At 44.0% G+C, this 16,568-nt stretch overlaps 1 protein-coding gene across 2 annotated transcripts in view; it reads right to left on the bottom strand.

The window, feature by feature from the left end:
* Positions 1–16,568, bottom strand: part of ano1a (anoctamin 1, calcium activated chloride channel a) — an 82,581-nt gene that overhangs the window by 34,433 nt on the left and 31,580 nt on the right. For both annotated transcript variants that reach the window (XM_033991248.2, XM_055232311.1), the window contains exons 4-9: positions 14,717–14,815; positions 14,176–14,327; positions 11,740–11,794; positions 7,249–7,300; positions 6,076–6,131; positions 5,806–5,847 (exon numbers count right to left, since the gene is read on the bottom strand). In XM_033991248.2, coding sequence (XP_033847139.1) covers positions 5,806–5,847; positions 6,076–6,131; positions 7,249–7,300; positions 11,740–11,794; positions 14,176–14,327; positions 14,717–14,815 — 456 coding nt within the window. The remainder of the gene's footprint in view (positions 1–5,805; positions 5,848–6,075; positions 6,132–7,248; positions 7,301–11,739; positions 11,795–14,175; positions 14,328–14,716; positions 14,816–16,568) is intronic.

The raw sequence follows: 16,568 nt of genomic DNA, 5'->3' as shown, positions 1-16,568 counted from the left end.
TGAACCGGGACTGAACCGGGACTGAACCGGGACTGAACCGGGACTAAACCGGGACTAAACCGGGACTGAACCGGGACTGAACCGGGACTGAACCGGGACTAAACCGGGACTGAACCAGGACTAAACCAGGACTAAACCAGGACTAAAGCAGGACTAAACCAGGACTGAACCAGGACTAAACCAGGACTAAACCAGGACTGAACCAGGACTAAACCAGGACTGAACCAGGACTGAACCAGGACTAAACCGGGACTAAACCAGGACTAAACCAGGACTAAACCGGGACTAAAGCAGGACTAAACCGGGACTAAACCGGGACTGAACCGGGACTAAACCAGGACTAAACCAGGACTAAAGCAGGACTAAACCGGGACTGAACCGGGACTGAACCGGGACTGAACCGGGACTGAACCGGGACTGAACCGGGACTGAACCGGGACTAAACCGGGACTAAACCGGGACTGAACCGGGACTGAACCAGGACTGAACCAGGACTAAACCAGGACTGAACCAGGACTGAACCAGGACTAAACCAGGACTAAACCAGGACTGAACCAGGACTAAACCAGGACTAAACCAGGAATAAACCAGGACTGAACCAGGACTGAACCAGGACTGAACCGGGACTGAACCGGGACTAAACCGGGACTAAACCGGGACTAAAGCGGGACTAAACCGGGACTAAACCGGGACTAAACCGGGACTGAACCAGGACTAAACCAGGGGACTGAACCAGGACTAAACCAGGACTAAACCAGGACTAAAGCAGGACTAAACCAGGACTAAACCAGGACTGAACCAGGACTAAACCGGGACTGAACCGGGACTGAACCGGGACTGAACCGGGACTAAACCGGGACTGAACCGGGACTGAACCGGGACTGAACCGGGACTGAACCGGGACTGAACCGGGACTAAACCGGGACTGAACCAGGACTAAACCAGGACTAAACCAGGACTAAACCAGGACTGAACCAGGACTAAACCAGGACTGAACCAGGACTGAACCGGGACTGAACCGGGACTAAACCGGGACTAAACCGGGACTAAACCGGGACTGAACCGGGACTGAACCAGGACTGAACCAGGACTGAACCAGGACTGAACCAGGACTAAACCAGGACTAAACCAGGACTGAACCAGGACTGAACCAGGACTAAAGCAGGACTAAACCAGGACTGAACCAGGACTGAACCAGGACTAAAGCAGGACTGAACCAGGACTGAACCAGGACTAAACCAGGACTGAACCAGGACTGAACCAGGACTAAACCAGGACTAAACCAGGACTGAACCAGGACTGAACCAGGACTAAAGCAGGACTAAACCAGGACTGAACCAGGACTGAACCAGGACTAAAGCAGGACTGAACCAGGACTGAACCAGGACTGAACCAGGACTGAACCAGGACTGAACCAGGACTGAACCAGGACTAAACCAGGACTGAACCAGGACTGAACCAGGACTGAACCAGGACTGAACCGGGACTAAACCGGGACTAAAGCGGGACTAAACCGGGACTGAACCGGGACTGAACCGGGACTAAACCGGGACTAAACCGGGACTAAACCGGGACTAAACCGGGACTGAACCGGGACTGAACCGGGACTAAACCGGGACTGAACCGGGACTGAACCGGGACTAAACCGGGACTAAACCGGGACTGAACCGGGACTGAACCGAGACTGAACCGGGACTGAACCGGGACTGAACCGGGACTAAACCGGGACTAAACCGGGACTGAACCGGGACTTAACCGGGACTGAACCGGGACTAAACCGGGACTAAACCGGGACTAAACCGGGACTAAACCGGGACTAAACCGGGACTGAACCGGGACTGAACCGGGACTAAACCGGGACCGAACCGGGACCAAACCGGGACTAAACCGGGACTAAACCGGGACTAAACCGGGACTGAACCGGGACTGAACCGGGACTAAACCGGGACCGAACCGGGACCGAACCGGGACCAAACCGGGACCAAACCGGGACTAAACCGGGACTAAACCGAGACTAAACCGGGACTGAACCGGGACTGAACCGGGACTGAACCGGGACTGAACCAGGACTAAACCGGGACTGAACCAGGACTGAACCAGGACTGAACCAGGACTAAACCAGGACTCAACCAGGACTCAACCAGGGCTGAACCAGGACCAAACCAGGACTGAACCAGGACTAAAGCAGGACTCAACCAGGACTAAAACAGTGTATGTGAACATGGCGTTGTGGGAGAATGGCTGATGTCGGCTGTGGGTCTTGTACCAGAGGCATGATCTTGTACAAAGGGGTTTAAATAGGGCCCAGGAGAGACAGGCAGATTACTCAAACATGTGAGGATGACGTCTAAAACCTCTTCAGGCAGGTTTTGAAGCTCCTCTTTAAAGTAACTAAACATGAGCACTGTTCATCTGTCCAAACATGGATCGAACGTTTACTGTGGTTTTGAACATAAGACAAATGTGCCAAAATATATATTGTTTTTATTTATGCATTTTTCCAACCACAGGAAAGATGGTGGATACTGTACACGGTAATAGAATGTAGGATTAAATCCATAAATCATTTTTATGGGCCTGAGTACAGCTCAGTATGTCACTAATACTAGAGCCATGAGATTACACCATACGGCACACGTATTCATGAGTAAAAACAATCCAGGTAGTTGAGACTATCTTGTTTTTTTGTCCATAAAGGTTACGCAGACATCACGGTCTTTTGAAGTGTATCAGTGAATGGCAAAGGTACATGAGAGTCAATGGTGAGTCATGACATTGTCTTCTGTAAAATCTCCAAACACTAAAACTAAAATGTGATTGAGCTGCTACAGCTTAATAACAAATATAAAAGTCTACAACTCTGTGAAATATTCAGTTTGTACCTGACTCTAAAACAATAAACTCAAGTCAACAGTAGAAAAGCAGGTGACAGTTATGAAAAGAACATGTGATGTCAGAATCACGCACCACGTGATCAATTCTGACCAATCAGTAGCAGCTGCTGGAGCGGCGCTAGCGCGGTCACAGAGCATGGCTAAGTCACATCCCTATAAATCTGACCTTTGTGAAAGGTGTGGATGCCCCGTCAGCTGAACATGGGCAGTTTGAATCCACACAAAATGCACTGTGCTCTGTGGGAGAGAGGGACGGAGGGGGAATGTCTTCTCCAGTCCTTATCTCAGATCCATGGGGATCAGACACAGTTGAACTGAACCTGCCTTTCCTTAAATCACACATTTCTGAGTCTTGAATAAATATTGAGGGGCAAAAGTATCTCCACGGATAAATAAGGGAGGGTCAAAGGCCGTGGTTTCAGGCTCATTCTGTGTGAACATTACATAGCCATTAAGCTAAACACAATAATACTTGAGCTAATTATGTGCAAATCAATAAGAAAAGGCCAATTCTATTTTGTGTATGGCTGCAGTTGAAGAGCATTTAATGAGGCGATCACAGAGATATATGTTACACCAGAAAAAAAGAAAGAAAGGATTACACACTGCCTGAGAAACGACAATCAAATCTAGTTTGAATTAAAAGTGTGTCACCTTTCTGTGCGGGCGTAACTGAATTATTAAGTCGCCAATTACATGTGAAGAGCGATGTGTAAAATACAACACAGAACATTGGCTGGTTACACAAAGACCCCATCCATCAGAGAAGGTCACGCCATCAGGATGTTCACCAGCAGAAATACAACAAATTACTGCGTTTAATCACATGAGGAAGGGCCAGAAGATCAGTCCAACACCATGAGACTAGATCTGGAAGAGAGGTAGAAGAGAGCTGGAAGAGAGAGCTGGAAGAGAGGTAGAAGAGAGCTGGAAGAGAGCTGGAAGAGAGCTGGAAGAAAGAGCTAGAAGAGAGGTAGAAGAGAGAGCTGGAAGAGAGGTAGAAGAGAGGTAGAAGAGAGCTGGAAGAGAGCTGGAAGAGAGCTGGAAGAGAGGTAGAAGAGAGCTGGAAGAGAGCTGGAAGAAAGAGCTAGAAAAGAGGTAGAAGAGAGCTGGAAGAGAGAGCTGGAAGAGAGGTAGAAGAGAGCTGGAAGAGAGCTGGAAGAGAGGTAGAAGAGAGCTGGAAGAGAGAGCTGGAAGAGAGGTAGAAGAGAGCTGGAAGAGAGCTGGAAGAGAGGTAGAAGAGAGCTGGAAGAGAGCTGGAAGAGAGCTGGAAGAGAGCTGGAAGAGAGCTGGAAGAAAGAGCTAGAAGAGAGGTAGAAGAGAGAGCTGGAAGAGAGAGATGGAAGAGAGGTAGAAGAGAGCTGGAAGAGAGCTGGAAGAGAGGTAGAAGAGAGCTGGAAGAAAGAGCTAGAAGAGAGGTAGAAGAGAGAGCTGGAAGAGAGGTAGAAGAGAGGTAGAAGAGAGCTGGAAGAGAGGTAGAAGAGAGCTGGAAGAGAGCTGGAAGAGAGGTAGAAGAGAGCTGGAAGAAAGAGCTAGAAGAGAGGTAGAAGAGAGAGCTGGAAGAGAGGTAGAAGAGAGGTAGAAGAGAGCTGGAAGAGAGGTAGAAGAGAGCTGGAAGAGAGAGCTGGAAGAGAGGTAGAAGAGAGCTGGAAGAGAGCTGGAAGAGAGGTAGAAGAGAGCTGGAAGAGAGCTGGAAGAGAGCTGGAAGAGAGCTGGAAGAGAGCTGGAAGAAAGAGCTAGAAGAGAGGTAGAAGAGAGAGCTGGAAGAGAGAGATGGAAGAGAGGTAGAAGAGAGCTGGAAGAGAGCTGGAAGAGAGGTAGAAGAGAGCTGGAAGAAAGAGCTAGAAGAGAGGTAGAAGAGAGAGCTGGAAGAGAGGTAGAAGAGAGGTAGAAGAGAGCTGGAAGAGAGGTAGAAGAGAGCTGGAAGAGAGAGATGGAAGAGAGGTAGAAGAGAGCTGGAAGAGAGCTGGAAGAGAGGTAGAAGAGAGCTGGAAGAGAGCTGGAAGAGAGGTAGAAGAGAGCTGGAAGAGAGGTAGAAGAGAGCTGGAAGAGAGGTAGAAGAGAGCTGGAAGAAAGAGCTAGAAGAGAGGTAGAAGAGAGAGCTGGAAGAGAGAGCTGGAAGAGAGGTAGAAGAGAGAGGTAGAAGAGAGAGCTGGAAGAGAGAGCTGGAAGAGAGTTGGCGAGAAGTGGGAGACACACAAACACACGCGGTGATAAAGTTAAAAGGGGTCAGGGTGGTACACAGTGTGGTACACAGTGTGGTACACAGTGTGGTACACAGTGTGGTACACAGAGTGGTACACAGTGTGGTACACAGTGTGGTACACAGAGTGGTACACAGTGTGGTACACAGAGTGGTACACAGGGTGGTACACAGTGTGGTACACAGAGTGGTACACAGGGTGGTACACAGTGTGGTACACAGAGTGGTACACAGTGTGGTACACAGTGTGGTACACAGAGTGGTACACAGGGTGGTACACAGGGTGGTACACAGTGTGGTACACAGAGTGGTACACAGTGTGGTACACAGAGTGGTACACAGGGTGGTACACAGAGTGGTACACAGGGTGGTACACAGTGTGGTACACAGAGTGGTACACAGGGTGGTACACAGGGTGGTACAGTGGGTACAAATCGTACCTTTTAGACACTAATCTGTGCATAATTTATAATGCTGCCAAATTTTAGCCCATATAATGAAAATCACATTCTCTTGGCTGAAGAGTTTTTGATTATTGTGGTGTTTGAGTATTTCTATTCCTCAGGACTGAAATTGAGTTTGTATCGCACAAACACTGTTCAACACTGTTATTGTAAAAACAGGAGTGGGCCCCGAGCTCGTGTGGAGCCCGTGTCGCTCTGACAGGGGTCTCTACGATGATGGATAGGCCCATTCAGGAGCACCCACCTTCCTGTCATTGGGTTCTGCAGTCACCCCTTCGACGTCGCCCTGAAAGCACAATCACATGCACGGTTAGCCCCATTTTACTTTGGATCGTCATTACTCAGCTTATGAATAAAACATGTTCTGTAAAAGTGAATTATGTTTGACCATCTGTACAGTGACTGAACATATTTGGTGTTTTGCTTCATCACACAGGACCAGGGCCATAATTACTATAGGAAATAAGCAGCTATTTGTCAGGAGCTGTCAGCACAGAGAGCGAGCTGTACTTACGTCGTGCAGTGGATAGGCAGCGCTGTAGATGCCGTTGGCGAGCAGACTGGTGATTCCTGTGATGGGGGAGGGAGGCAGAGTTAGCGCAGTCACGTGCACACGCTGTTTTATGACGGGGCTCCTTTAAGAGCCTGAATAATGCTCATTTTTGATCTGTCATAATGTTGTTTCCTCAACACAAACATTGAAGTGGTGTTTTGTTTCATTCACACATGTTTAACACACAGGTCCTCCATATTTAGGCTATACAGGCAGGAGCTGGAGGACGTGTCTGGGGTGAGGGAAGTCTTGGAGTCCCTGCTTAAACAGTTGCCCCCACGACCCGGCCCCGGATAAGAGGAAGAACATGGACGTAAAGGTCAAGAACAACGAACAACACTGTTTTGGTGGCGGTTAATTCATTTGAAGATGCGACTGCAAAAAACAGAACTAAGCTTAAGTGAATAATAAACATAAAAGAGAAACAGGCTAAAGCAGTGAAACCCTCTACACTATGTTTACGAATAAAACATTCATGAACACGTCGTTCAGCCTAATTGGTGCCAACGGAAAAAAATTTAAAAGATAAAGCTTTTGGAATTAGATTTTTCTGTAAATGAAATAAGCACATGTTAAAATATCCCAAAAAATATTAACGTCAAAAACATACACCTAAAACATACTTCTATATTTTTGAACGGGATTGTCCTAATCAGAATCAACAGATGGAAACAGGAATGACATCACTATAAATATGTAAAAACATATTCAATATAACAGAACAACTGTCTGGAATAATTCACATTTAAAAAATTGCTTTTATATAAAGTTTATGAATTTAAATTTCTTAGGGACACAAAAGGCACATTTTAATGTTAATGTAGAGGCAGAGATGTGTTTGTTTATCCTCATTAAAGAGGTGTTCTTACATCATACAGAGACGTTCTTACATCATACAGAGACGTTCTTACATCATACAGAGACGTTCTTACATCATACAGAGACGTTCTTACATCATACAGAGACGTTCTTACATCATACAGAGACGTTCTTACATCATACAGAGACGTTCTTACATCATACAGAGACGTTCTTACATCATACAGAGACGTTTCTTACATCATACAGAGACGTTCTTACATCATACAGAGACGTTTCAGGACATATTGACATATTGATTTTGCTGAGACCTACCCATGGTGTATTTGGCCCGGGTGCATCTGGTCCTCTTCAACACTTCATACACCTGACGACAGCACAGCGTTAAAACGACGCATTAAACCACAGACCTGACTCGACTGAACATCACTGTCACAATTATAATGAGAAGAAACAGCACAATTTAAAGAATATTCACAATTATTCACCCGTAAAACTAAAATCACAGTCTTCATTTTCTTTAATCACAAATCCCGATGTATGTAACATGTAATACCCCTCCTGTCATATGTGTGGTAATCACATCACAGAGGGGGTATTTACCTCTGTGGGGTATTAAAGAGGAGGTATTTACCTCTATGGGGTATTAAAGAGGAGGTATTTACCTCTATGGGGTATTAAAGAGGAGGTATTTACCTCTATGGGGTATTAAAGAGGAGGTATTTACTTCTATGGGGTATTAAAGAGGGGTATTAAAGAGGGGGTATTTACTTCTATGGGGTATTAAAGAGGGGGTAGATCACCATGTTTCCTTTTATTATTTTGAAAATGCCACATTTGCCCAAAACAATGTATTAATGTTTTAGAAGTTTCACTTTCACTCTCCCCTCTCTTTGCTCTCTGTGCTAAGCCCCTCCCCCTTCAGAGCACTATCACAGAACAATCAGCTGCATCGCACTAATGAAACTACTGCACATCACACCAGGTTTGTGAAGTCATAGTGCACAGTTTGTATCATGTTTTTGTTTATTTATGGGGAATGTGGAGCATGGGTGATGTAGGCCTGTGGGCGGAGCACGGGTGAGGTAGGCTTGTGGGCGGAGCATGGGTGACATAGGCATGTGGGCGGAGCACGGGTGACGTAGGCTTGTGGGCGGAGCACGGGTGAGGTAGGCTTGTGGGCGGAGCATGGGTGACATAGGCATGTGGGCGGAGCACGGGTGACGTAGGCTTGTGGGCGGAGCATGGGTGAGGTAGGCCTGTGGGCGGAGCACGGGTGACGTAGGCTTGTGGGCGGAGCATGGGTGACATAGGCCTGTGGGCGGAGCACGGGTGAGGTAAGCCTGTGGGCGGAGCCTTGGACAGACTCGTACATCTAACAGTCAGGAGGGTTCGGATCGGGCCAGGAGAGATCGCTAAATTACTCAAACATGCATGGATGACACTAAAACCAGTATCACACTGTATAAAACACACACTGTATAAAACACACACTGTATAAACACACACTGTATAAAACACACACTGTATAAAACACACACTGTATAAGACACACACTGTATAAGACACACACTGTATAAAACACACACTGTATAAGACACACACTGTATAAACACACACTGTATAAAACACACACTGTATAAAACACACACTGTATAAGACACACACTGTATAAAACACACACTGTATAAAACACACACTGTATAAGACACACACTGTATAAAACACACACTGTATAAGACACACACTGTATAAAACACACACTGTATAAACACACACTGTATAAAACACACACTGTATAAAACACACACTGTATAAAACACACACTGTATAAGACACACACTGTATAAGACACACACTGTATAAAACACACACTGTATAAAACACACACTGTATAAAACACACACTGTATAAAACACACACTGTATAAGACACACACTGTATAAGACACACACTGTATAAAACACACACTGTATAAAACACACACTGTATAAGACACACACTGTATAAGACACACACTGTATAAACACACACTGTATAAACACACACTGTATAAAACACACACTGTATAAGACACACACTGTATAAGACACACACTGTATAAACACACACTGTATAAACACACACTGTATAAAACACACACTGTATAAGACACACACTGTATAAACACACACTGTATAAAACACACACTGTATAAACACACACTGTATAAACACACACTGTATAAAACACACACTGTATAAGACACACATTGTATAAAACACACACTGTATAAACACACACTGTATAAAACACACACTGTATAAGACACACACTGTATAAAACACACACTGTATAAAACACACACTGTATAAAACACACATTTTACATTATACCGCCTCTTTAAGGTTAAGATTTATTGTGATGTAACCGTCACATAAAAAGCTCTACACATTTTAGGTTTTTGGAGTCGAGATTGAATTGACAAACTTAATTTAGCCTCTAAAATGGCCTCAGTGATGATTATGGATTAAGTTAATACTCTTGACCTCCGACCTACAGGCTGTTCTTTTAAATGTCATGTTTATATTTCAAGTTAAATGTTTATTTTCAGACCCTGGTCTCACACGTGTCCCTGATGCGACGGCGTCTTTGTGTGGAAATCTCATTTGGAGGTCAAGAGGATGCCAGGAGGGAGACACTAATTAGGAATTGAATCAATGTCAACGATTGGCTACAGTCGCAATTTCAATCTTCACACTGTCGCTAATTTGAACAAAAGAGGGAGGAGACGTTAAAGTCTCTTTCGTGAAGACAGACCCGATATTAACAGCTGTAAATTAAAGACAGGAGCTTTCTCTGGTATTTGTACTGAAACTCTAGCATAAGTCGATCATGATTTTATACGCTGTAATCCATGGTATTCCGTGGTTGAAATGGTCGTGATTGGCTGCTCCTGTGGCTGACCAGCTAGTATACTGTGCAGTTTTTATATTTTTACAATTTTTATCTTAAATTTTTGACTTAATAATTTGGGATTTTGACTGACTTAGAAGTGCATCCTGTGCAGTTCAAAGGATGGAAGTTAAGGATTTTTGTGTCGTGAGCAGTTTATTTTTCCTGTATCCATGGCGACCCCGCAGGGAGCTAGTCTGAAATGCTGCGTACGTTTAAACCAATGTAATGAGCTTTCTGCACCAAATGTGGCTCATCACCGACCGAAACAACACAGCGGAAAGAGAGTGAGGTTTAGGGTTTACTGTTGTGTGTCCAGAGTCCACCTGGCTCCCCCTGGAGGCTGCTGTGATGCTGCAGGACACAGAGGACACAGAGGACACAGAGATTGGACACCTTTGTCCTAAGGGCAGTTCCTCACCTCACACTGCCCTGACACAGGGCGTGGGGACTCTACCTGTGGAGCTGCACTATGATTTTTGTTTGAATGTTCCTATTATTATTGTATTTTACTGCTGAGTGTTTAAACTGCCCCTCGAGGCAGTGGGAGTTATTGATTGATTGATTGATTGATATATAGGCCGAGATCTAAAGCAGCTTAATACAAATGGGTCATTGACCTTGTTGAGGTTTTCTGTTTTCTAATCTTTATAGTGGAGACATCAGTCTGTGTCACAACCTCCTCATAGAGACACCAAAGTCTCTACGGCAGGACTAAACTGGTGTTGTTGTGCTATTGTTCCCATGTATAAATACACTATATATATGTTCATTTATGTATAAATACAAAATATATGTTCATTTATGTATAAATACAAAATATATGTTCATTTATGTATAAATACACTGTATATATGTTAATGTATGTATAAATACAATATATATGTTCATTTATGTATAAATATGCTGTATACATGTTGTATATATGTTCACGTGTCAGCTGAGGGTGAGAAGATGCTCTGTTAGGGACAATAGCTCTTTGACGAGAAAACACTATCAGGGAGGTAGAGGAGTAGGTAGATCTGTAACGACGGCGGGCTGCTCTGTAACGACGGCGGGCTGCTCTGTAACGACGGCGGACTGCTCTGTAACGACGGCGGACTGCTCTGTAACGACGGCGGGCTGCTCTGTAACGACGGCGGGCTGCTCTGTAACGACGGCGGGCTGCTCTGTAACGACGGCGGCCTGCTCTGTAACGACGGCAGACTGCTCTGTAACGGCGGCGGACTGCTCTGTAACGACGGCGGACTGCTCTGTAACGACGGCAGACTGCTCTGTAACGGCGGCGGACTGCTCTGTAACGACGGCGGACTGCTCTGTAACGACGGCGGGCTGCTCTGTTACGAGCAGCATATAAATAATTTTAGATATAAACTATTTCACAATAAACTTGTGTTGCATATTCTTCTTTTACCAAACATTAATAATGTACAATACAATACCAAAATAAGGACTTAATGGTGCGTGAAAACCTGGCTCTATAATGGCCATCACATGACCAGCACCATAGCACAAACGGCGCTGAGTCGCACAGCGTCGGAGGAGAGAGGCAACCTCAGCAAAGTGTGAGCGCCGGCATCTTAAAACTGAGCTGGAGGATTGGTCAGATTTTTATGTACTCTGCAGTTGTATTATGTAATTTACTCTGGTTTATGGGCCTATCCACATGTAACAAAATGCAAATAATGAAAAGATTTGGAATGTGTAGACATTCTGTTTACATAGATAAATACGGTAACTAATGAATTAATGTCACATTATATTGAGGTACACAGACCCCTCACATGCACGGCCTTTAAACATCAGGGCCCTCAGCTGATGGAAACTGTGGAGATGGCTGTGGCCTGAAGCTCTTTAAACACAGACACTTACTATTGAACTTCTGGTCTTGCTGTCGAAGAACTTGTCTCGGTCGGACAAATCGAACCTGGCCAAAGCAAAACACAGAGACTGTCAGAGGACACATATTCACAGAGACCGTCACACACTGTCAAAGCACACACACAGGATATGTCCCTGTGCACGAGCAGCTCAATACGACTATCCATGTGTGTATAATAAGAGCTGGTGCAGGCTAAATGCATCATGGGTAATTAAACTGAGAATGCAGTACAGCAGATATAACTCCAGGCCCTGACAGGAGGAAACGTCGGCCCGTCTCACTGAAGGCTTTAGTCCAGGAGTCACAGCCTCAGGCTCTATTCATGGTTTTCAGAGTCCAGTTATAAACTACATTCTGAGGGCCCATTCAAAAGATTAAATATTTAGATTTAAATTGCTAATTGCTATGGCAATGATCCTAATTTTTCATCATTCTTAAACTCGTGGATAGAAGACATATTGTGCCTTTTTATATTGTCTTTAGTCAGAGGGAAAGTGATACTATCAAACCTACATGGAAGGAAATAATAAGTTAAAAATCATACTTTGGAATACTCTCTGTGGAAAAAGATTAATAGTGTTTTATGACATACTCTGGAAGATTATAGGAAAATTTCCATGGAAACAAGCAAGAGAAGGCCCTCCTCCAGCCCAAGTCCATACTTTTTCCAAGATTTGATTCCGCTAATTGATTGGCCAAACACCAAACCCACAGCCTTAAACTGACCTAAGACAATAAATCCTGGATCAAACCCAGGACCTGGTTCAGGTCAGAGGATCAAGTCGTCACAAATATGACCTGTGGCTTAAACAGTATGAGTGAAAAAAGGGATAAAGAAAGAGAAACATTTACAATTGCTGTCTTTGTCTGCAATAAATACTGATTAAATATTACAATTCTTAAGATGCACATTTATGCCGTGGAGAAGCTGCTCCAGCTGAGTGAGAGCGGAGTGTCCAGGCCCAGTGCTCAAACAGGAGGCAGAGTACATGATGATGGGTCTGCTGTGAGTCAGAGCTGTAAATATAGTTGCTCTGCCCACTCACAGCTCCATACATCCTAGGCCTGTCACAATAACAGTGTGATATACTGCTGAAGAAAATACTGAAATAAACAATATCTGTGAAACTATGACCACTGACACGACCTCGCAGCAGGATTATCCCCAAAACACTACGCTAAATGTAAAGTATTGTTTCAAAATGTTCCTTGTTCAACCATCAACTGCCCCAGTTCTATGGTACTGTAAAAAACACAGAAAAGAAATAACTTTTCACCAAAAAAAGCTACACTGTGCACCTGTGTGGAGATTTGAAGCTCCCATTTGTCTACAGAGTGAGCAGGTTTTACACAGAAAAACGCTGCCTCATTGTCTCATTCTGTGAATGATATTTTGTTGGAGGGAGTGTGTATTTTCTGTTGGGCTTCAGTCAAACTCCTGTCTGTTCCGTTCTGCAGTTTACACCTCTCTTGTTGTTACCTCTGTGTTATATTAAATATTAATGCTGCACTTTTGCCAATTCTGTTAGATAAGCACAGGGCGAAACAGCATGGAGTATAGAGGCAGGAAAAAAGATCGTCGCGGCCCCTCGTCTTACAGCGCTATAGTGCGGCCATATCCCACCATGTTCAAGAGGAATTCAAAGACCTTTTCTCCCACAAAGAGCAGCCTGGTGCATGGAGCCGAGGGGCTTTTTCTCAGCACGAGGGATAAATTGCAGTCAAATCAAGATTCAAATTTCTTCTGCAATATGCAAATAAAATATTGAGTTGTGCTCAGTCTAAAAGCTGTTAACCCTGTGTTTTGAAAAGCTGTTGACCCTGTGTTTTGAAATGATGTTCTTGCATTAGTTTAGCAGCTAACATTTGCTGTTCTGTCATGTTTAAACTGATGCATTCTGAGCATCCTGATTATTCACCACAATGAGTTTATAAGTGCTTTTTCAACTTTCACAGGCCAGAGGTTTTGGAGTTTTGCCATCATGGTAAATCTAAAAACAACTACCATGCTAACAGCACACTTCCTGATTATTGTACTCTAAAACTCTTCATAATTAGATGCTGACAGCACACAGCTGACTCCCGCAGCTCTTGATGATAAATGTTCTATGGGGACAAGAGCTGGATTAAAGCCTCCAGAGAATCAATCATAAACACAACATTTTACACAAATCAGCCCAATTTATTTCAGATTTTAGCTGCAAAACTTTTCTCAAATGAACAGGATTCCTGCTTAACCACAAAGCAAGTGTGGTTTGGAACATTTAGAGGCAAACACGGGAGGGGCAGAATAAGGTCAATACCATATATCTGTACTGGGGCAAGACACATTTTGTGATTGTGTAAGCTTTGGACAATACTAGTGAGACGTTTTAAACAAATGGCACACTTGTCGGTGAGCAGAGTGAGGTTTGTGCTGTACTCACAGGTGCTGCTTCTCCCTGGAGAATGGGTGACACAGCCACTTGATGCTCTGCGGGCGGTTGGAGTCCACCTTCGGGTGCAGAGGAGCTGTGACCTTACGAATGAAAAGCCGGATTTTCTCCACCACGTTACTGCCCTGTTTAACCTCATAAAACTAAAAGAAAAAATGATGGCAATATAATTTATGATAATACAATGAATATAAATCATAAACGCAAAAAGCTCTTTTTTACATGTTGATAATGCAAAAAAGTAGATAACTGTAAAATGGAGGATGAAAAGAAGAAACAAGTATAAAACCTCAGAGAACTCCTTTCACACACAACACAAACTCAAAGGGCTAGCGTTAGCCTTCACTGTCGCTAATGCACACGGCGACTCTCAAGTTAAACCTTCAACACGAGCAGTGCCAGTACCATCAGCTCATGATAATGTCTTTATTGGATCCTTATACTGCAGTACTTATGTTATTATGTGACTGTAGTAGTGAGGCACATATTGTCCCATTTTAAAGTGGTGAATATAACGAAAGGATAATCTTACCTTTTTGGTTGGCATTTTGAGCTTCATGAACTCTGCCTCTCGACAAAGAACATGCCAAGGAGCGTGGATCTTCAGGAAACCCGTGTCAGGGATGTTGCTCTGAAATAAAACATATTGTATGGATGTTTTAATTAAGGCTGCGGAAACAAAGTGATATATGGTGATGCACAAATTGGTGATACAGTATCATTATCGTGGGCTGCTGTATCGATTTATCGTCCAAGAGTCATTTTTGGCATCCTTTTCTAATTTATTTTGTGTCAGTCCTAGTTTAGAGAAAGGAAACGTAATAATATATCTGACATATTTACTGTTTTGGTGATTAAAAAGAGAGTATTTCATGTTAATTTTGCACAGGAAGTGGTTTAACAAAGTAATTGTACTGTTGTAATGTATTTGGTTCTTAAATAATAGTGACATCATGTGCATTACACTTATTATTATATTATCGCACGTATTGAGATGGTTTAGTGTTGTGAGCCATGTATCAGTTCCATAAAGAATCGACTGAGTTGGAACCACAAGAGCTGATTTGTGCTGTTAAATAAGTCCCTCTCAAATAACGTTACATCATAGATAAGAGCTGGATAAGACAGTCCCAGTGTGAGACTAGTGGCGTTCCGTAGGTCCTGCTTTTCTAGAGTGTTCCATCCTAGAAAGAATTCTCCCATAGAGCACAATGTATTTTTGTGAATTTGCCTGTGTTCGGCTGCCAGGGCATCCACAGCTTCCACAAACGTCATATTTTATTGGGATTTTTCTGTATTTTCACAACATGAATTTTTTAGAATTTTTTAATCCTCAAAGCGCTCGCCCTGATTGGTTAAATCCATTTCTGTGTGCATTGTGTCACCATGGTAACTTCAGAATATTCCCCCATATGCATATATGTACAACACCCCCAGCACGATGTTGCTGCCCAAGTATCAATGTACATGTTGGGTGTGTGTAGTACATGTTGGGTGTGTGTAGTACATGTTGGGTGTGTGTAGTACATGTTGGGTGTGTGTAGTACATGTTGGGTGTGTGTAGTACATGTTGGGTGTGTGTAGTACATGTTGGGTGTGTGTAGTACATGTTGGGTGTGTGTAGTACATGTTGGGTGTGTGTAGCACATGTTGGGTGTGTGTAGTACATGTTGGGTGTGTGTAGTACATGTTGGGTGTGTGTAGCACATGTTGGGTGTGTGTAGCACATGTTGGGTGTGTGTAGTACATGTTGGCTGTGTGTAGTACATGTTGGGTGTGTGTAGTACATGTACATGTTGCGTGTTCTTGCCTGTACACACTCACTCTTGTCACTTCTCACCCTCTGGAACTTTGAGCCAAAGGCTCATGGCAGACTGACCATGTGCATGTACTGGTCAGGTCCATGTGCTGGTCAGGTCCATGTACTGGTCAGGTCCATGTGCTGGTCAGGTCCATGTACTGGTCAGTGCTGGTCAGGTCCATGTACTGGTCAGTATTGCTCAGGTCCATGTACTGGTCAGTGCTGGTCAGGTCCATGTACTGGTCAGTACTGGTCAGGTCCATGTACTGGTCAGTTTTGTTGCAGGGGACAGGATTTGTGCAGAGATGTTTCTCTTCAGAAGATTCTAGGGACTGCGGATGTAAATTAGCTCTGTAGCTATAATCCGGCATATTTACATTTGTTCACAACAGATGTTCATTTATCAAATAAATAAATAAAAAATCTATTGGCCACATTGATGACTTTGATTTGGTCGAAAGTTGGAGTTGGAAATGATTTGCTGTATCTGAGGCGTGAGGTGAAGCTCCTCCTGTGAGTGGTGTCGGGTTTAACTTAATCATCTATGACTGTGTAAATGTAACTGCATCAGATCCATCATAGA

The sequence above is a fragment of the Periophthalmus magnuspinnatus genome, chromosome 3 (assembly GCF_009829125.3).
Source record: "Periophthalmus magnuspinnatus isolate fPerMag1 chromosome 3, fPerMag1.2.pri, whole genome shotgun sequence".
Lineage (NCBI taxonomy): Eukaryota > Metazoa > Chordata > Actinopteri > Gobiiformes > Gobiidae > Periophthalmus > Periophthalmus magnuspinnatus.
The sequence above is the reverse complement of the archived record's forward strand: the minus strand, read 5'-3'. Positions and strand labels throughout refer to the sequence as shown.